We start from the raw sequence: 23,244 nt of genomic DNA on the forward strand, positions 1-23,244 counted from the left end.
GTTGCTCATCGTGGGTGTCATTTTAATGAACGAATTTCTTGGACACTACATCCTATAACGGTTAATGGATCAATACTGTGGGACTTCGTTAAATCAAGTCTTTCGTCCCGATTTCGAGAGCACTAGCTTTAGCAAGCTGCTGCCTTCATAAATATCATGGATGATATCCAGCTATTGTCAAAATAAAGTTGAAAGATTGTAATATTAAATAAAATCTGCTGACAGATTCTTTCAGCAATTTTTGCTGTAGATTTCTCTATCGAAAAGTAACCAATGCCAGGTAACTGATACCGCATCAACTTAATTCCTGGTAAAGTAGATATTTGGACACACGTCTTCATTTTCATTGTTTCACGGGAATCGTAAAGAAATTGCCTTTCAGATATGGTATAATCTTGGTTGCCAGGTAGTGTTGAAAATTATTTAAATGCAAGTTTCGTCAACAGAAATCAAGATTTTGACAGCAGTTTGTCGCTGAATTATTTTCAGCGTTCACTTTAATTTTATTTATCTAGTTAGTTGAAATTTGCTTTTAAAAATGATTTTAAATATAATAATTTTGTGATTCTGGCAATTTTAATGGTGGAATGATAATACAAAATAAACTAGAAATTATCCAAGAAAAAGCATTCTGAATTTGTCAAATTTGTTACGAATCAGTCCTTATATAATCATTTTGCAGTTGATAATTTTGTTGACATACCGACATTAGATACTTAAGTATTAGCTTGCTACTTCTTTATTTATGTGTTTAGAAAGCGGGCTTGTACTAATAAAAATCTAGTATAACATCTAGAAGGTATTAGATTATTTAATGCCAAAAACCTTTTTAGGATCAGAAATCGGCAGGTGTCTGATAAACTACCTACGAACGTACGTATAGGTAATTAACTTTAGAGAAAATCTACAAAAGAAATGAGGAAAGCGCGCGACACAAAGATAAAACAATACAAAATGAGGACATGATGAGCTCCACGGGGATCGATACATGCTAATATGTCCCACAGCTGTATATCTACATTGTCTCGGCTCGTCTCACGTCTCAATTGAATGGGAACCTGCGCCAATTCTAAATCTATATTAACGTTGGAGCATAAGGGCCTGTTTAGTCGTGAGATATCGCATACGAGTTTCATTGCTGTTTTTGTTGATTAGTATGTAACCTCAACAGTCCACAATATAACGAAAATCTCTAAATCAACCTTTACGATATCTTACCTGATTCACACAAATTAAGAATGTCGTTCGTGCTATTCCTAGAAACTCTCGTCAGCTATACTCGTAACGTGTAAGTTTTACAGTGGTTCCACAATACGTCTGTCTATCAATAATTATCGTCGCGGCACGATCTCACGTCTTCATTTAATGAAATCCTCAGTCAATTCTGATTCTATGCTAACGTTGATGAATTATTCCGATATTTTACCCTTTGTTTTATTTTTGGCTCTCTTATAAAGCAATTAAAAGTCGCTTACACTCAGATTCTTTGGACTTTCAGGCTTCGCTCGCGGCTCATATAAAGTAAAATCCATAATCCTACGGACCAAATTGACAAGTAAGTGTGAACGAATGTTGCCACAGTTTGGCCAGTGTCGTTCTTATCGATATTAAAATTATTATTACATCGTAGATTTAAGGTGCACCCAGACGGGACAATGAAATTGGCAATTTGATCGGCTAATCAATATACCAACTTTTTCTGTGATTTCGACAGATCAAAAGGTCTGTAGACCGCTAATTAGAGATATTTTTTTTATTTCGAAGCAGCAATAATATTATTCGAAAATTATATAGATATTTATGATATACTTGCCATAGCGTGACAGATAATTTATTATCGTCGGACATGGTATTTTATTTTTTACCTATAGGCTCGGAAACCTTTTTATGTTTTAAAACTAGTGGGTAAAAATGCATGGTATCCATCCACTACCTCGAAGATACATAGAACAAACCAAAATGTGTACCTCTTATTTGAAACTCATATACTTATTCTTGATTTAAACTTGTCTGTTGTATGTACTTTACAACTTGTCGATATATTGTTATCGACATATACCCTTCCCTATTTTAATTTTGCTGTTCCTGGTATCATTTTACCTGTCAGTCATTTGTCAATTTAGTCCGTAGGATTATGAATTTTACTTTAGTTTTGGAAACGGAAAGGCTGACCAGCCTTTAACCATCTATTGTGGGTGTGATATATTTATCAAATCGCATTTTTACACTCGAAATATTAGCTGCATAAAAAATAAACACATAAAAATGACTCATAAAATTATCAGTGGTGATTTAAAGTCACATCATGCATTACAATTTGCATCATACACAAATTGACTCAGTTATTGCGTGTTATTTTAAACCATTATTCCATACACTCGTAAATACATGCAAAACGCATACAATGGTACAGTCGAACAAAGCGAGTACGTGTATAACAAAAAGGGCAGTGTAACAAAAACCCTGCTCGAAGTACTGCCATTTATATCTCTTTTCAAGCACATATCCCTCACCTCATAAAACCAGTATAAAAGTGACCTCCAGTGGCCTATTTCACAAAAGTGACAATGACAATTGTCGCCCGACAGTGGATTTCGCCGTTCATTGCCTGTTCAACAAGGAAATATTGAATCTGAGTAACAAATGTATATAACAATGTTACTTATCAACCCAGAAATAGGCACAGATTGTCAATGTCACTGTGGAGAAATAGCACATTTGATATACATTATATTTATATTAGGTATGAGGTGCTCAAAAATATCGAAACACGCTCTTCAATGCCTTGAGAAAACATGACTCATGAGTGATATGACATTTTTGTTTTGAAGACCTCTGGTCTCGAGCTTTTCACTTTTGACTAGTTCCACTAAGTCACTAAGTAAATGGGACATGAAACGATAATAGCAATACCATGGCTCGCTAAAGGTAAAAACGGACTATCATTGCAATCTGGGTCGGAAAAGTCCCATTTCCATTAAAGTCACAAACGTACGTAAGCCCTTTCAGGCCACTTTAGTTTATGCGGTATTTTTGGTACTGCAGTGTGAATCACCGGACACTTGAAATACACTAATTGAATTTAAAATTTTCAACACTTGGTAGTTGTAGTTAGTTGAATATAGTTTGGCATGGCTTTTATGAATACAGAAAGGGACGCTAGTTTCCATATCGATTGACCAATATTGTTTAATTGTTGTTGATTTAGTTTAGGGTATGAGGTTTCCATTTACTTTGTCTTTGAACTAGTTTGAACCGCAACCTTACTTGCCCGTATACGTATAGCTATATTAGCTATTTATAGATTTTCTCTTACCTTTCCTTCGCTTTACGATATTATCTTATCGATACTTTTACTGTACGTGTACAGTAGCATTACCATGAGTTGCTATCGAAAACATACATTACGTTACTACGCTCGCTAGCGTCTAAACGCGGTTCGAATAGATTTCTATACAACTGGTACTATGAGTCAATCACTCGCTTACTATACTCGCTAACGTAAGCTCGATCCATCGTGTAGTTAACGTTTCGATAGGGATTGGCCTTGGAGTGGCGCGCCTAACTTCACATTAGAACCCTATCTCTTTTTCACTACACTGAAACAACGGAATAGGACGATATTTAAAAAATGTAAACATAACCCTGCTAATTTAAAACGTCATGAAACAGTATTATTATGTAAAGTGTTAGCGGGTTCTTGTATTAGTATTGGTTAGTTTGCCAATCAAGTAAAAATATTATTTATTGAAGTAAGCTTATAATGGTACAATGAACAATGTTTATTCTATTCTATTCTATTATATTTTAAGTACCCTTTGCCTTTGTATTAACAGGCACAATGATGACCTCTGCGAGTCAAGTGACCTTAGCTTCTCATATTCGGCTTATTTTTTTGTTTACGTCATATACCTAGGCAATCTTCGCTAGCATATCCCAAATAATGCCTTTTTGACATTATTTCCATAAATAATGATAAGAAAATATACTTTAACGCGAGTTCTAATAAGATTTCACGCTCCAAAATGCCAGTGAAATAGATTACTACAGTCGATAACGTATTGCTCGATAGCGTATGTCAAAAATGTGAGTCATGGTACCGATTTCTATAGGCAGCCGTTACAAACGTAGTCGCTAGCGAGCTAAGTAAAATACCTATCGAAAAGTAATCGCTAGCGTTGAACTCATACTGCCGATTTTTAGTTCCACGAGTGACCGCCGACGGCGCTGTACTATTCTCCATAGAAATCTTTTACGCAGACGCTAGCGAGTATCGACTGCGTAAACTCATGGTAATGATACAGTTAACAAATATCTGAACAAACGTATGTCGCGAATCTTCATTTTCATTGACACATAAAAGTAGAAGACCTTATTTTAGCTGAACATATGTGTTGTGTGCCTCATAGATGCTTTCATAATTCCCTACTCAAGGGGGAGATCAATAAAATAGTATGCAATGTATACATTGCTTTGTCGGAATAAAGGCTCTGCTATTAATAAAATTGTTTTTGTAAAAACCATGCTATGATTTGATTACTAAGCTGAAATCCAAACTGTAACTAGCCTTCGTTAACTAACAGACATAGTGGAACCCTATACACCGTGTTTCCGGTATCACTCAAAACCTCGGACACCCCAACTGATTTTTATTTTTTTAAACGTATCTAGAATATTCATTTTTTAATTTGATGATTATTATTTTTTTTAATTGAATATTTAATTTTCTGTGCAGCTCTACTCGACTTTTAACTCCACACTCAATAAAATAATTGCTAGCTACCATCGTAAACCTTAAAACTGATTAATTGTGTACGTTACTGCAACGACATAAGGTTTACCAATAGACAGCTATGTCACTGTAAAGCATGTTAAACTGTGTCACAGTAAACTTCAAATTGGACAGGTGACGCAGTAAGCAAATTTAAACCTAACATTCAAAATGACAAGGTTGTAATTAGGTATAGAGTTCAATTTGTTATGACTTATGATAAACTTTAAAATTAAAGTGACGCACAACGTCAAACTCGTAGCGGAAAAAATAACCAGCCAGTATTAATACCCCTAAATACTGAAAAAGGTATACAACCTCTAGCAATATGATATGCACAATGTTGTATTACGAATTTGTAGAATGGGCACGTAAACAATAACTAATAATACAAATTAAAACAAAAAATATTACCCCCATCAAGATATAGCTCAATCGATTCTACTCTCGATTCTGAACAAACGGTTTTCAGGTTTTTAGTATTAAGTGAAACACGGTGTATACACAGCTGTGTTAATTGTGTTATTCAACAACCCTGAGAACAGTGAGAACTCATCTCATAAAGCGACCGCACAGAGTTGTTTAAGTATATAAATCCGTACCGGGTTAAAGACAATGTTATGTTTTGTTGATTCGTTCCATTTCACTTCCACTTTTTGCCGAGTGACCGTGAAAAAAAGAACTTGCCTTAGTTTAGACGTTGTAAGTAGTTTCGAATTAGACTGGGTAGTTTCTGCCTGCAAATTTGATTGTGTATAATTGGTGTGGTCCACTTACATAGTAGATTTTCGTCTTTAAATAATCATTTCAATGTTAAAAAAATGTATTTAGAATCTAAAATCGGCTAAGCAGATTACGATTGAAGACTGAAGAGGCGCCATAAAGAGAAACAATCGCATTTCCGGATTTTTAATAGGAATTGGTCGTTCACAAAAAGTGAAACTCGATTTTTAATACTCAACATCCGTATTTTCAGAATTCAACGTCTGCGAGGCATTTTATCAAACTTAGAATAAATTCATTCTTAAAATAGTTAGACGCCGAATCTTGTACACGGGTGAATTCACTTGAGCTTCCTGACCGGACGATCATGGGTCTCGGATCACTGATTGCGGGACATTCAAGTCTGGCAATTTAATTTCCCTTTTATAAATTAGATTTAGTGAAAGGTTATACAAACAACTATGTTCGTGAACCGGTGAGCTTTCCGACGTATCTTAAACTAATGAAAAATAAGAAAACACGCCTTTTCAGAGTCTTAACTAATTTATAAATAGAAGTTACTACCTTCAACTTCTTTACTATATACTAACAAGGTTACGTGCCGTAGTAGACTCTTAAGATAAATCACGTTGCTATCGCCAACCGTCCGTTTTAAGACGCCTTATTATACAGGGATCTTATTTTGGTTTGGTAGGTACTGTAGTCCCTTTGTGTATTGTTGTTTGATCCTTAATTGGCATGTCCCTCTTTGATATTGTACCTATTGTATTACAGCTGCGGTTACTACGCTGATGAGCGTTTCTTTTTCTTGTTTTTTTATTTTTATTTTGATATTTTTAGTGAATTTTCGCAAACTAATTTGTTCCGTTCGTCTATTGTCCTTTGAGTGTCGGCAACCCAAACCCTCCTTAGAACTTGTACACTCTTTTTTGCTGTGTACTTAACACAGCAAAAAGTAGTGTACAAGTTTCTAATGGGTTGGCAACGCGCACGTGACACTCCTTGAGTTGCAGGCGTCCATAGGTGACGTTGACCGCTTTCCATCAGGCGGACCGTATGCTTGTTTGCACCGACGTAGTATTACAAAAAAAAAACCCTTTTTTCAACTATTTTTTACGAAACTGTTTCTCATCATTCTGCCCAGCAAGAGAGAAAAAGGTCCTCCGCTATTTATTTTACAAAGTTGCCTGTACTTTGTACTTTCATTATCATAAAAACTCGTGTTTTTGAATAAGGCACATAAATTGAAACCTGGAGCTCCGGCCTCCTGGTTTCGTTTACATAAATTAACTGATAAAAATAAAATAAGCACTTGGCTTCTTTGTACTCGAACTAATTAACTCCTTTGTTACGAGGCTATAATGTCGAATTTGTACCTGAAAGGGAGCATAATACAATTAGCACAAGTGCCTTAGAAGGTAAAAGACAATTTTCTATTTATATTTTAGGTTAATGATGAGATGACGGGCGATAGAGAGGTATGGAAGAGAAGGACATGATGCGCCGACCCCAAATGTCTGGGATAAAGGCAGGCGAATGACGATGATTTTAGGTTATGTCATTGTCGCCAATATCTAACCTAATAATAATAATCTAGCTCATGATTTCGTAAAGTGGGGTCTACATGTCTATCACGGGCCCATTTCTCGAAGCTACAAGTTACAATTTAGAAGTGATTCAATGTCTAATATGACAAGTTGGAAAGAGATTTCCGCTTGTAACTTGCAGTTTTAAGGGATCCCCAGGGATGAATTACTATAAAAATCATGCTACTTAGGATATTTGGTACCTAGGGTGCACATTACGAGGCGCAATTCTTTCCCTAATACTATATCTGAGGCGCAATTCTTTCCCTAATACTATATCTGAGGATACTAATACTGTATATCTGAGGTTCATGAAATTGTTTAAATTGTAGAAGTGGTTCGTGACTGCAAAATGTTTAGGAAGCCTTGATCTATTTACTAGTATTTATTTACACATATTTGTGCAAAAGGTGCACTTAATGCTGGATATAAGCATCACGATCAACAATCAAACTGTTATCTATCCAACACCAGCTTGTCCTTCAAATTCTTGAATATCTAAGCTCCAATGCATTATCGCTGACAGCAGCTGACATACGACACCCGCATATACGAATGTTAAACAGCATGTCAGTATAAACGCCAAGGTAGGTCATCGCCCGCTTTTGGGATCAATACTTTTCGCTTGGACACAAACGGCAGCTGTTCGCAACTTTTTTCACTAGCCTCTTAAAGATGTTTCGTGTGAAATGCCTTGGGGAGAAATAAGTCGGGTACTGCCAAATACGAAATGAATTCTCGAGATAATAAGCTTTTAAGAAAGAGTAGGAAGTGAAATATACTTGGTTACTGACAGTCGGCGTTTTATTTTTGAACGGAAGAGAAATGAAGTTGTAGCCAATGTTCAGTACATCAGGATTAAAAATACTAGTACTTACTGGTTTAAAAACTCGAATAGGCGAGACTACTAAAAAAAATGGATTAGTCCGTCAGGCAGATTATCAAAGAATTTTAGACACGTATGTTTTTTCTCGTAAACGGGCGTTGAAGTTTCGCGTGACGTCACGCCTAGGTACAATTTTTACTTAGAAGTGACGTCACAAGCCCCCACTCCGGAACTTTGATGCTCTATATCTTTTTTATTTTTTCATTAATTAGAAAAAGCGAAACATATGTGTTCAGTATTTTTAGACGGTCTAACTGACGGACTAAACAGGATGCCATTTTTTGCCCTACGTCAAAGGTATAGCTGGTATTTGCCCATTTGTAGCTCTGAGTACTAGAGTTTAGAATTACTGACAGACTTACCACGACAACATGGATCCAACAACCCACAAACGCACAGATTTCAATGCTAAAGAATGTACGTAAATATTTTTGACACTTCACTAGTTCACTTCATTAGTTCACGCCATGTGAAACCGCTATTAGTTTTCATATTTTTTAACCGTCGCCTCATATCTCAAGAAGGACGGTTATCAAGTCGTCTGTATGTTTTTTTTTTATTTATTTTTTTATTTTTTATGTTTGTTCCTCGATATCTCCGTCGTTACTGGACCGATTTTGAAAATTTTTTTTTTGATTGAATGTATATGCATACAGATTGGTCCCATTTTTCTCAGAACCCAGTTCTGATGATGGGATCCTGGAGAAATCGAGGGAACTCCTCAAATCTGAAAGGCATACATATGGTGATTTTTGTGTTTTTAAAGGAACAGCATGCATTTAGGTACGAAACAGTGACATTTGGTGCAGTGGAACTGCTGATGATGGCCAGAACGGAACTCTTCAAATCTGAACGGCACGCTTATTGTGACTTTGGTATTTTTATACGAACAGCATGCACTTTCGTCCAGAACAGTGACATTTGGTGCAGTGGAATTTCTGATGATGGTCAGAACCGAACTCCTCAAATCTGAACGGCACGCTTATAGTGACTTTGGTATTTTTATAAGAACAGCATGCACTTTCGTCCAGAACACTGACATTTGGTGCAGTGGAACTGCTGATGATGGACAGAACCAAACTCCTCAAATCTGAACGGCACGCTTATAGTGACTTTGCCATTTTTATAAAAACAGCATGCACTTTCGTCCAGAACAGTGACATTTGGTGCAGTGGAATTTCTGATGATGGTCAGAACCGAACTCCTCAAATCTGAACGGCACGCTTATAGTGACTTTGGTATTTTTATAAGAACAGCATGCACTTTCGTCCAGAACAGTGACATTTGGTGCAGTGGAACTGCTGATGATGGCCAGAACCAAACTCCTCAAACCTGAACGGCACACTCATAGTGACTTTGGTATTTTTGTAAGAAAAACATGCATTTAAGTTCAGAACAGTGACATTTATTTAGTTATGTTTGTTAAGCATATGTTTTGAAGTCAATGTTTGTCAAGCTTCGATTTCTTATAATATAATCGGATTCATGAGGAATTGAGGAAACTCCTCAAACCTTAACGTTATACGTATATTCATTTGTGTTGCCATCTAATAATTAAGAGCGCTATGACAAAAAAAGGCGATATATTGTAAAATGTACAATATTTATCGGCAAAATTGTACACTTTACTCATACTAAAAGACAGTAAAAGTACTTGTTTCAGTTAGAAAATCTAATTAACTGTCGGTTCATTAAAAAACATATGGAAGAAAAAGCTTTTTCAATTAGTAATGATTTTTTTTCTGATGCTCGTTTAGGAAAAACCGCGCGAAGCACAGATTTCGGAGCTCTTATTATGTACAATTTGATAAGCTCACTCTCATAAATGCGGTAAATTTAAATTCCTAATATCTTGTACTTTAGGCCCATTAAACAATATTTATCATTTAATCCTTTGAAATTGAGAAATTGAAAGTAAAACGAACTCAATTTTGTCTTGAAAATACATCGAAACAAGTGATCATTTCTCCGAAAATCTACATGTTATCGAAGTTATTTTAGTATATAAATAATCTGCACAATGTGCTTAAATTGCTGTTATCCATTTGTCGTTATAATATTTTATCATGATTTTTTGCCAATTTTTTGAAAACTAGCCTTCCTGTCGCTATTTTACCGGCGACGGACGCCTACGATTTCAGTGCCGCGCCGGAGCTCGAGGAGGTGAGACGTATGTTGCTTCGCTCTCCAAGTTTTCATCGCAAACGTCGAGAATATTTATCGTTGTGTGGGTCGGACGCCTTGTTTATACACGGGCTATCCTCGCATTGTGTGTGTGTAAACAGCGACCAACGAATTTGATCCTAGATCCGTAAATATTTGCTTTTGTAATATTTTGTTGTTTGAATGTTAAAGTATTACAACGTTATGATGATAAATATGCGAAAATTACAATACGGTCAAGATGATAAGACACATCAAGATGGTACTCGGAATCTGATGATGGAGCCAGAAGGTGGTCACCAGTACCAGTGAACCATGTAAGTAAACGACTTCGTGTTTAGGTTCGTTGGGTTCGTCTCAACAAAACCTTTGACAAGAGGTGGTACTCAGGGTCTGATGATGGAGCCAGATGGTGGTCACCAGTACCAATGAACCATATGACTAAACCACTTCGTATTTAGGCTCAATGGGATCGTCTCAATAAGACCTTTGACAAGAGGTGGTACTCGGGATCTGATGATGGAGCCAGAAGGTGGTCACCAGTACCAGTGAACCATGTAAGTAAACGACTTCGTGTTTAGGCTCGTTGGGTTCGTCTCAACAAGACCTTTGACAAGAGGTGGTACTCAGGGTCTGATGATGGAGCCAGATGGTGGTCACCAGTACCAATGAACCATATGACTAAACCACTTCGTATTTAGGCTCAATGGGATCGTCTCAATAAGACCTTTGACAAGAGGTGGTACTCGGGATCTGATGATAGAGCCAGAAGGTGGTCACCAGTACCAGTGAACCATGTAAGTAAACGACTTCGTGTTTAGGCTCGTTGGGTTCGTCTCAACAAGACCTTTGACAAGAGGTGGTACTCAGGGTCTGATGATGGAGCCAGATGGTGGTCACCAGTACCAATGAACCATATGACTAAACCACTTCGTATTTAGGCTCAATGGGATCGTCTCAATAAGACCTTTGACAAGAGGTGGTACTCGGGATCTGATGATGGAGCCAGAAGGTGGTCACCAGTACCAGTGAACCATGTAAGTAAACGACTTCGTGTTTAGGCTCGTTGGGTTCGTCTCAACAAGACCTTTGACAAGAGGTGGTACTCAGGGTCTGATGATGGAGACAGATGGTTGTCACCAGTACCATTGAACCATATGACTAAACCACTTTGTGTTTAGCCTTATTGGGTTCATCTCAATAAGACCTTTAACAAGAGGTGGTACTCAGGGTCTGATGATGGGACCAGATGGTGGTCACCAGTACCAATGAACCATGGAACTAAACCACTTCGTATGTAGGCTCATTGAAATCGTCTCAACAAGACCGTCGACAAGAGGTGGTACTCAGGGTCTGATGATGGAGACAGATGTTGGTTACCAGTACCTACCAATGAACCATATGACTAAACCACATCGTCTTTAGGCTCATTGGGATCGTCTCAATAAGACCTTTGACAAGAGGTGGTACTCATGGTCTGATGATGGAGCCAGATGATGGTCACCAGTACCAGTGATCCATGTAACTAAACCATTTAGTAATCAGGCTCATTGGGTTCTTACTTCTTCTTAATAAGACCTTTGACAAGAGGTGGTACTGAGGGTCTGATGTTGGAGCCAGATGGTGGTCACCGGTACCAATAAACCCATGTAACTGAACCACTTCGTTTTTTTATGTTATTCAAATATGCGAGTTGATTTTTGGTGACCACAATCTCTCTCCATCATCAGACCTTGAGTAACACCTTGAAGTAATTAGAATTATATTTGACTTATTTTATCATCATATTAATATATACTTTACTCTAATACTTATCATATAACAAAAGCAAACATTTGGGATGGGATCTACTTAAATATGATCACAGTTTATAATTATTACTTTAAATTTTTAAATAAATTTTAACGTAATTAATATTATTTTGCGCTATATTCTAGTCTTTTCGTACAAAATAATGTTTATTAGAAATCAAAAGTTTATATCGAGATAGTAGATTGTGGTTGTTATCAAAATTCCATAGGAAGGATCAAGATTGTTTTGTCCATTATTGTAGTGCGAGCGAGTGATAAGACGTGCTAGAAAGGGTCGGCATATTGGGCTCGCGCGGCGGGTAAAATACCTAATTTCGCCCGACGCCGAAATGTTATAACGCTCTTAAAGCATTAGGTAAAAGCAGTTTTAAAAAATACTTACACATTTCTACATAATCCAACATTCGCAAGTAGCTTTCACCAGAACCCAAAAGGCGACGGTTTTTTTTTCTTAAAAATTATAATAGCTAAAATCTCTACAACCCCACTAATAAACTAAACACGTGTGAGTGAGTTTACGACTGAACTTTGATCTAGTATTAAGCATTAGCGCTAAGCACTCGAATAACACGCCTCGTAAACGGAGCACTAACTCCGAGTAATCATCCGGTTTATGACCTCGTAATAATTCCAGGCTCAACTAACATTACCGACTCTGCAGAAATTCCATCTAAAAGAAGCTGTGTGCGAAGTCCGTGATAGCGAAAGCTGAGGCAAAAAACAGCATTACAGACAGTCATGATGTTCCTCATTTGTCAAAAGACAAGTTCATTATAGTCGCTAGACGGTTCACTTTTATACAAAAAGGATGCATCAACCACAGATAATAGACACGTCAATGTCACGCAGCAGAAGTCTATGGAAATTCCCATACAAAAAATTAACGAACGCTGAATTCGGTGACAGGCGGTTTGGTGCAACCGGCGACCCTCAATTAAATTTCTTGATGTCACAGTTTCATTGATCATCTGAACTGATGAATTCCCATCAGAGAATAGGATTATTTGGTTACAATAAGTTACAAGAGATCAAAAGTTATAAAAAAATAAAAGATTTATATTTCTTTTATATTTCTCGTTTCATCTCGAGCATATGCTTATATAACTACCGCTCTTAGACTAATGTAGGACTTTCAGTCATCGTTAAGGGCCAGATTTATGTCTACTTTATTTTACTGTCGTACTCAGGACTTGAATCACTTAAACCAGGGTACAATAGTTATTTGTTATACAAGGGTGCAAAGTTGTATTTTAACGCCGAGTGTGGAATTGAAAAACGAGCAAGTGAAAGGATTCTATAGTTGAACCACGAGCAAAGCGAGTGGTTCGAGAATAGAATCCTGAACTTGCGAGTTTTTTAACACACGAGAAGTAAAATACATTTGCACCCGAGTGCAACACAAAACTTTTCCCCTCACTATATAGCGAGGAAACTACAACGCAAAAAATGCGTATATCACTGCTTCCAGTAGTTCCACAGGTGGTAAATCATCCTTATTACTAGATTCACCTACTTTTATCAATTTTAAAGCAGTTAATTTGTCTTTATTCAAGGTCAAATTACTTTACCCACTAGTGGATAAAATGCGTTTTTACCCGCTGGTATTAAAGGACAAAACACGTGTTTCCGAGCTAGTGAGGGGAAAAATAAATTCTGAACGTTGGTCGACAGTTGTATTATTTTATGTTACCTATAACTCATATAAGCTTGACAGCAAAACTCCATGGCCAATCTCAATAAAATCGAAATCTTGAAATCTATTTCGAGTATCAAAATGCCAATGAGACTAATTTTATATTTCTTCCACAGCGATCTCAACAGCAACACCCAATTCGTGGTCGGGCTCGCATTATGTACACTCGGTGCCATCGCATCTCCAGAAATGGCGAGAGACTTGGCGTCGGAAGTCGAGCGGCTGATCAAGAGTCCAAACGCGTATATTAAGAAGAAGGCGGCGCTGTGTGCGTTCCGCATCATAAGAAGAGTTCCTGATTTGATGGAGATGTTCCTGCCGGCTACGAGGAGTTTGCTAACGGAGAAGAATCATGGTAAGTGTTGAGGTTTATAGTATAAGCACATTAAGCACTAACAATTGTACACATGCACCATTTACAGAAGGTCTGTAAAATAGAAGGAGCTTAACTATCACGATTCCGCGACGTACGCATACAGTTTACAATATGGCAATCTTCCCATACAGGAACTTTATACGCCGGTCTCATTGACCTTACTCAAAAGTGATAAAGATTAATAATGTTCTTTAAACGACTTTCTTCTAGACTAGATAAAATCATTGTCAGTTTCACTTTTATTACAGAATATTGAATCATTTTTTATAATAACAAAGTATTGTTTATGGATCATATTCCCTACTTAAATCATAATAATAAATTATTCAATGATATGAAACATTTATGGAAGCAACGGTACAAACAACCGGCAGACACACTGAATCAATTCAAATATTTCAAGCACAAAAATGTATTGAATGTTTAGGGTGTTTATGCCTAGTTTAAACTAAAATAAGATATATTTTTAACCCCCGACGCAAAAACGAAGGGGTGTTATAAGTTTGACGTGTCTGTCTGTCTGTCTGTCCGTCTGTCTGTCTGTCTGTCTGTCTGTCTGTCTGTCTGTTTGTCTGTCTGTGTGTGTGTCTGTCTGTGGCATCGTAGCTCCCGAACGGGTGAACCGATTTAGATTTAGTTTTTTTGTCTGAAAGCTGAGTTAGTCGGGAGTGTTCTTAGCCATATTTCATGAAAATCGGTCAACTATGTCGCAGTCGGGGGTTTTTTCAAAATTTTAATTTTGTGGTTATATGAATTTCCCATAAGGTCCGGAAGGTTCTCTTACGCAATACAACCAGATAGGTACATACACCGCGAAATTCAGCGGAGCGTGGCAATTTGGATAAAAAGCTATCGTTCAGTGTCTCGGGGGGCCTAGACTGGCCTTGGCCTTTACTTATAGATATCGTAGAAAGCTATGTCAGCGTCTTTATTATAATAGCTTTCAGTAGGATGTAAAAATAATAATATGTGTATGCTACGCTGCGAGCGAGTCATTAGTACTCGTATAACCTACCCTAATGATAAATTGATAACTGATGATTAGTGTCCTACTATCAGTATTGGATATGGCCATGTGGCCACTCACTAGTGCAGACCAACAAGAGTGCATCTTAGCCAAAGACGACGCAGTGGAGTTTTTCCAGTTTGTGTCTGTTTTATTGTATCAAATGTTTGTAGATATTTGATGATGTTTGTTATATTGGCCTTTCACTTTCACTATCTAGGTAGATAGGTGTAGGAGTTATTTTACTTAAATACGCAGTAGCACACGAATTCAACTGAGTACGTATGATAATTGATAACCGCGTTTCACATTGTTTTGGTCCAATAGCTTTGACTCATTGTCACAAACCGGTATTATTTTCTGAAGCCTACACGAAGGCCATTGATGGTACCAAAGACATATGTAACTCCGTATAGACATATAGTCTATGAAAAAAATCAAGGAAACCATAGAGAAAAAGGTATGGTGGGCTAGATGGCGATACACCTTTGGGGGACTCTCGGCTAGATGGCGCTAATAATGATATTTGACATATTAACACATATCAAGCTAATAATGTAGGTCAAATTGTCAAAACTGAGGTTCTAAAGTTTTAAGCCCGTGTCGAGAGATGGCAGTTTATGCACTGTGACTACACATTTTTCTTTGGCAGTAACTCTCTAGAAACTCGATCCTCTTTGATGGTATTTAAATAAAACTTCACTTTTTACACATATTATTCGCCATTTTAGTCCTCGACATGTTCAACCGAATAAGTGCTAATTGTTGCAATTAGTACTAATAAAAAAGTAAGTATGAAAGTGCTTGAATTGATGTCATGTTACATTTAGAATAACTAATATTATAAATGGGAAAGTGTGTGTCTGTTTGTTTTTTCCGTGTTTTCAAGGCAAAACGGAGCGACGGAGCGACGAATTGACGTGATTTTTCAAGTGGAGATAGTTGAAAGTATGGAGAGTGATATAGGCTACTTTTTGTCTCTTTCCAACGCGAGTGAAGCCGCGGGCAAAAGCTAGTTTAAAATAATTTACAGATATCAACACAAAATAATATATACAGTACGGGAACACTAGCTAACTAGGATCGTATTTATTTAGTAATACATATTTTATTCGACATAACATTTCAATAATACTTCTCAAAACATCCATTCTTATTAATTTAAACTATTTTAAACCCCTTTAATTTTAGTCTCAAACAAAAAACTTCAAATCGAGAGTTTGTCTTACCGATACCAAAGTGTTTAGACCGAATTGTTCCCGAATTTCCTAATTAAATTTGCTCGAGAAAAGTACCCAGGCAAAACACCTACTCAAATCTGCTATTTCGGTTGAATGTTTCCGAAATGATTAAATTCTCGAGGACGTTGGGAAAATGATAATGGTCTTGGTTTTCGTAACGTAGTAACAAGCTTTTTAATATCGGGAAACCTCTTTATTTATTCAGCCGAGATAATTTGTAGCTTTCCGTATGAAAGGTTCCTTGTACTTTATCGGACGATTCCATCAGAATTCCGAACAGAAATACTGATGAAAACGTCCTTTCTCTGATAGACAGCCACAGTCGTTCGTCCAAGCGTTCGTCTACCTACTCCTTTCGCTTTTCTGGAATGAATTCTTAGGGCCGGTTGCATCAAACCGTTTGTCACCGTTAAATTGTTTGTTAAATTTTATTGTATGTAAAGTTCCATAGACGTCTGCTACTTGACGATGATGTGTCTGTCAAATGTGGTTGATGCAACTGGCCCTTACGGCTCAGCCACGACATTGGTCTAAGCGCGACAGCGGTGAGCGGCGGCCTTACATTGGAGCGAGACACAGCGATGGGACTTTTCATTCGCACGTATGGCTGCCGCTCACCGCTGTCGCGCTTAGACCATTGTCGTGGCTAGGCCGTTAGTTTTTCATTCCTTATCAAAGAGGTCTCGCCCGATAGCGTTTCAACAAACCAAAATATCTTCACCTCACATCTACTTTATTGACCATACAATCAAAGTGTCAAAATCTCTGGTTATATGTTATCAATGTGTCAACAGGTGTCCTTATCACGGGCGTCACGCTGATCACGGAGATGTGCGAAAACAGTCCCGACACGCTCAACCACTTCAAAAAGGTAACAACTGCTTTTATTTTAACACTATTTGACCCCTACGGTCGATTTATAGCGTACAATTTAGATTGACACTTTGTGAACGTAATTTTAGTTAAGTAGCTCATGTGTTACAAACAGGATACACTCATATACCTCTATAAAGTCGCCGGTTGACAACCGAAATGTGCTAAGTGATAATGTCAAACTTGCTTTAATCCTGAGCATAATGGTGCTTCAGAACGGCTATTAAACCGTTCTGAAGCACCATTATGCTCAGGATATTATGCTTTATACAAATGACGAGTAGGTATATGACTACAGACCGGGGTGTATTCCCACTTGCCCCCGCCTTGTGTGACCGCGGCTATAAATGAGGCAGAGACGAATACAAAAGTACATACGTCTTTATACTAGCAGTAGTGATGTGCAAATTGCGGAAACTTTCCAAAACAATCTTAAATTTCTTGAAAAAATCACGAAACTTTCACGAAAAATAAAGGTAATTTAAATTTATGAAATAGAAAGTTTCCATCCATACAAAGTATGGAAAGTTTCCGGAGTTTTCTTATGCGAAAATTTCATAATTTTGGAAAGTTTCCGTCGGCACATCAGTAACTAGCAGCATAGAAAACTTATGTATGTTACACCGTTACTGTCATATCATCCATACCTTTAACAACGTTTCGTATACGTTATCGCACAGTTATAATGTCCAACAGTGTTTAGTTTAGAGTGCAATTAGTACATAGTTATCAAATGTCTACAGCGCAAGACAATTTAGGTCTCTAATTCTTATTATGAAAGGAGAAAGTCTCGACGCCGCCTTTCGCATTGCACGTACAAATTATCATTATTTTTATCTTGTTACTTTACTGTTTGGTGACGCAATCCGGGTCAATCTAATGTTCACGTGGATTTTATAGAATCTGGCAACTTTGGCTAAAATAATCTAGTATATTCGATTAAGAATTTCTTAGGCAGAAAAGCCAGTTAACCGACTCAGAGTATATTAGGTCGCAGCGGAGTGAGGGGATCATTTGATACACGTCCATCATAATGATAGATTAGAAGATTAACCTACGCAGACTAGATTCAGGAAATTGATATAGATTATTTTAGATATTATATACACCGTTAATTCACATTGCTGTCATTCATATTAACGTTAATATTAACAATTGAATTAGTCTGTGCGAAAAGAGGAGAGTCGTTAAACGTAAGAAGAAATCTATCTGTTTTTATTTCCGCGCAAACTATTCTACTGTTATTAGCAAAACCATAATTTCGTATCTTGACATTTAACCCTTTAAAGCTCAGCCACACATGCGCATTTTGAGAGCGTAGGCGGAGCGTTAGCGGAGCGCAATGATAGCGGTACGCCGGACGAACGCTGGCGTTGCGCCCAGCGGACGCCGGCGGGAACTAACGAGCGCGGATTGCGAGCGGAACGCCAGCGTTCCGCCGACGCACCGCTATCATTGCGCTCCGCTATTGCTACGCTATCAAAACGCTTTTATGTGTGGCGGAGGCTTTAACGGAGAAAACTCAGAAATATAGCCTTATCGCTATCCCGTAGTCCTATAAATTCTGTACAAGGAAAAAATTATAAGGGTGGTCTTTTTTGATACCGGTGCCATAATCTTTTATTAAAGTCGCACATATGGAAAAGCACTATAATACTACTTCATCAAAAAACATTTCTCTTTAGTAATGTACTGAAGTCAATACATTACTAAAGATACTCCATTGAAGTCAATATTGTACAAACTATTTCATATCTGACAATAACGAGTACCCTTAGGACCAACGTTTAATCAGTAACAGTTTTTGCCTAACTGTGGATTAATCGTCGCCAATCCGGTCTTGTACGGTCGTTAAACTGACGTAGTTTGACAGGTTCGCCGACCAATAGGCGTGAAAATCTCGAGCAAACTGTTACTCAATTTCTAACTGTTCGATAGGTATCTTATCAATAACAGTTTATGTAGATAACATTAACTTAGATTTTTTTCTACTGTTCGAAATAAAAAAAAAACAGTGATTCTTTACCAAATCCTAACGAATTCGTATTACTTCTACAAATCTTACAATTAATCTGATTTGTTCGAAGATTTACTGGTGCAGATTGCATTATAGCATTAAGTCTGCCTTTAGTACAATTGTATTTTATTTGTACGATAAAGATTAACCCCCTTATAAAAAGTTACTGAAGCGTTCAATAGTGTTTTGTCCCTTACTAATAAATACATAAGTCAACATGACAGAGACAAACGATTATTAGCTAATTCAGGCTTTTAAATAACGCCATAAATAAATAATTATTCAAGCCAGGCGTAGACATAAATTGTTAATTAGTCTACGATCGATATAGCCTTATTATTATAGTCTCCACCTCTCTATCAAAAGATCTATCTCCGATGTTTATACTTTGTTTATTAATTGTTTGTCATTATCATCCTCCTCCTTGCGTTATCCCGGCATTTGCCATGGCTCATGGGAACCTGGGGTCCGCTTTGACAACTAATACCAAGATTTGGCGTAGGCACTAGTTTTTACGAAAGCAGAAATGTAAATATCGGGTACATTCGCTATAAATGATTCAACCTATAAATAGACGGCTTGTTATCTGTGAAATGTACACAAGAGCGCGTCCCACGTTATCAACAAATAAAATTGATTTTCTCTCTTATTTACCGGAAATTTATACATTTTTCCTCGTAGCTTGTAGTACAATGTTGTACGCCTTATAATGTTTTAATAAGATGATGCCTTAATACGCTTATGATTACGTGGATTTCAATATTATCGTGTTTGTACGCGCGAATGGATTCTTGTACTAAAGACTGACCAGGAAAGGAATATATGACTACGCGCCATGTTCTGGAATTTATACATTAGCCCCCTTATTCATAAACGTACTCTAAAGTTATCAAACCGACAAAGTTCATTTGTCCTTTTCTATCACACTAATACGTCGGAAAGGGACAAACGAACATTATCGGCTTGATAACTTTAGAGTACGTTTATGAATAAGGGGGTAGAACTCTTTTCTTCATTCTAAACTGAACAGTTGAACATCGTCACTGCATACATCAGAACATCGCCCTTTTGACTATAGTCATATATTTCAGGCCAGGTTTTAATTAGAACATCTCCTCCTGTCCAGCATTTGTTGGTTTTGTTTTTAAATTTGAACCCTTTGTTACTTAATAAAAGTTCAAAATATTATTTGAAATGTGTACAAATCCATACTAATATTATAAATGGAAAAGTGTGTGTGTCTTGTTTGTTTGTCCGTCTTTCACGGCAAAACGGAGCGACGAATTGACGTGATTTTTAAGGGGAGATAGTTGAAGGGATGGAGAGTGACATAGGCTACTTTTTGTCTCTTTCTAACGCGAGCGAAGCCGCGGGCAAAAGCTAGTAATATATATGTCGCAGTAAGATAGATAAAGCCGTTATATAGTTATAACCCTAGGAATATAATTATACGTCGTAACATAGTTAAACGAAAGCGATTAATTGCTATCTTACTAGGAATATAACTATAATACGTTACTAGTTTAGTCAAATAGTTATATGACTGGATTCAGTTTAGTGAAATGATTGTAGACAGGAGTGTGGTGGTGCGGCGGAGGTATAGTTATAACCCTAGGGATATAATTATATGCGTTAAACAAACAAACCACAGTGAAGAATTGTTAAGGGCAAGAATTTGTTAATTATTTCCAATTCAATGTGCTTATTCTCTCTAAACACACAGACGGATGGACAGAGTCGCGACATAAGTGTTCCTTTTGATTTTTATGGTACAGAACTATAAAGAACCGGGACTCCCGGTTGCAGTCCCACTTAGAGACGTATTATAATTATATCCGTAGACTAAGCTTAATCCAGTGATATAATTATATAACTAAACTAGTACCTACCGCATTATAATTATATTCCTAGTAAGATGGTTAGCTAGGGTTATAACTAAACCTCTGCCGCACCGGCGCACTCCTGCCTACAATCATTTCACTAGACTGAATCCAGTCATATAACTATTTGACTAAACTAGTAACGTATTATAGTTATATTCCTAGTAAGATAGCAATTAATCGCTTTCGTTTAACTATGTTACGACGTATAATTATATTCCTAGGGTTATAACTATTGTAGAAGAGCGGGTTTCGCGTTGGTTGATGAAAAGTCCGGAGAAGAGTAGAGATTATTCTGTTTATTTAAAATATTAAAATGTTATATGAATGTTATGTTATGTTATCGAATGCACCCGGCCACGACGGTTCTCAAAAGTGCACTAATTTTAGGTAAATGAAAATTGGCTAACGTAGAGTAAATTGCTGACTGGGCACACGTGCCGCACGAGGCCCGGAACGTGTTGAAGGTGCATTGCACCGAACATCTTGCGGGGGGCAAACGATGAGATGAGATGAGTAAGAGAATGATACAAGGTGATTAAACAATCAGCTTAATACTATTCACTAAACGATGTTTTTCTTAAAATTGGGGAGCTTCCCGGTCTATGTGTGTTGATTCACTCATCTCGTGTTTAGGGCTTGTAATCACTTTCACTCGCGCACTGTTTATTTCTCCTTCACTCACACTTTTTGCTCGATATTGCGCACTAACACTACACTTGTTATCGTTACGGATGTCACCGGTGCTGGTGTGACGTGTGTTGTACGGCGTGGAGGCTGCGCTCGCGCTCGCTCGGGGCGGCGGCGGCGGCGGGTTCACCCGGCGTCTCACGGAGATGTTCCTTGCTGCTGTTGGTTCCTCTGAGTCGGTTGTGAATTCTGGAGTTCTTTGAGGTCTCCATTGGCAACGTTTTTTCCGGCAAACTAACGCAATTGCCATAATTGTTATTATGATCCAAAGGCAATAAATGGCAGTGTAGTGGTGTATATTATGCATGGAATAGTCGTTCTCGTCTGGGAGTTTACTTTCCTTTAGCGCTTTTATTTTTTCTTCTATATTTTTATCTTCTTTTCTTTCCTTGAAGTTTAAGCTGCTGTTTTCGAATTTTTCGATAGTGATGTTTATTATATGGTTTATTGGGTCGATTTCTGGTGTAGGTATACTATACTTTAAATTTGCGTTGCTTTGCATGTTCATGTGCGTATGAATTGCAAAGTTATCTGTTTTTACAATGCAATTCTCCTCGATGTAAATAATGTTAGAGCGTGTCAATGTTTGTGCTGTAACTCGATCCGTACATATTGTTCGAAACTGACACCGGTCGCAACAGAAATATAAATAATGATTTGCTTTTGATAGACTAGTCCACTTGTTTTGGCACGCGGCTATGCTTGTTTTACATTGTAAATTCTTATTTTCGTCCTTTATGCATAAATCTTGATCCATGTTCATTTTATATATAGGTACCTTAAGGGGGCACATGTACGCAAACGGATCTCGTATGATACAAAGTTCGAGATCTTTTTCTTGTAGTGGAATGTATGCATCTTTCTGAAGGTTCATCGCTACGTATTTTTCTATGGGGACAACAGATATCATATTTCCGTCTGAACTATGCGGGACCGGAATAATGTTGTAAATATCATAACGGTCACGTGTTGTTAATGGGATGCGAATCTCAAATATCATGTATTGGTCAGTCATTCTTGCTTTCACTTTTAATACTTTGTAAATGTTTTGGAGGTTTGTTTGTGTGTTGTCAGTTGGTAGGGTAAGTTCGCTCGTAAGTTGACCAGATATAATGTTTAATTCTTTTTGTAGTTGTTCGGGGCTGATAATATGTATATTCATTTTATCGCTATAAATGTTAGTTAACGTGTCTAATAACATATCTTGGATTGTCCTAAGGTGGTTTAACAAGTTATTTGCTGCCATGGCGATCAATGTAAATTGAGATATGCTTTCTGCATCTGTGATTTCTTTCTCCATTGCAGTGTCGCTCTTTTCTAAAGCGATTAGATGCTGGTGTATTAATTTGTGTTGCTTTTGTATGGTATCTCTTGTCCTCTGGAGCATGTTATATTCGGCTTCAATGATTGATGTTTGATTTTTCCACATTGTGACGATGTGTTTTTCGTTCGCCTTAATACTATTTATGTCATTTTGATATTGTTGAGCAAATTTATCATCTAAGACTCCAAATAAAGTATTTGCTAG

General features: G+C 37.3%; 1 protein-coding gene across 5 annotated transcripts in view; it reads left to right on the plus strand.

The window, feature by feature from the left end:
- The window catches only part of LOC125228398 (AP-1 complex subunit gamma-1), a 69,488-nt gene that overhangs the window by 20,796 nt on the left and 25,448 nt on the right, over positions 1-23,244 (plus strand). For all 5 annotated transcript variants that reach the window (XM_048132954.1, XM_048132956.1, XM_048132955.1 and 2 more), the window contains exons 5-6: positions 13,750-13,988; positions 17,051-17,127. In XM_048132954.1, coding sequence (XP_047988911.1) covers positions 13,750-13,988; positions 17,051-17,127 — 316 coding nt within the window. The remainder of the gene's footprint in view (positions 1-13,749; positions 13,989-17,050; positions 17,128-23,244) is intronic.

The sequence above is a fragment of the Leguminivora glycinivorella genome, chromosome 7 (assembly GCF_023078275.1).
Source record: "Leguminivora glycinivorella isolate SPB_JAAS2020 chromosome 7, LegGlyc_1.1, whole genome shotgun sequence".
NCBI lineage: Eukaryota > Metazoa > Arthropoda > Insecta > Lepidoptera > Tortricidae > Leguminivora > Leguminivora glycinivorella.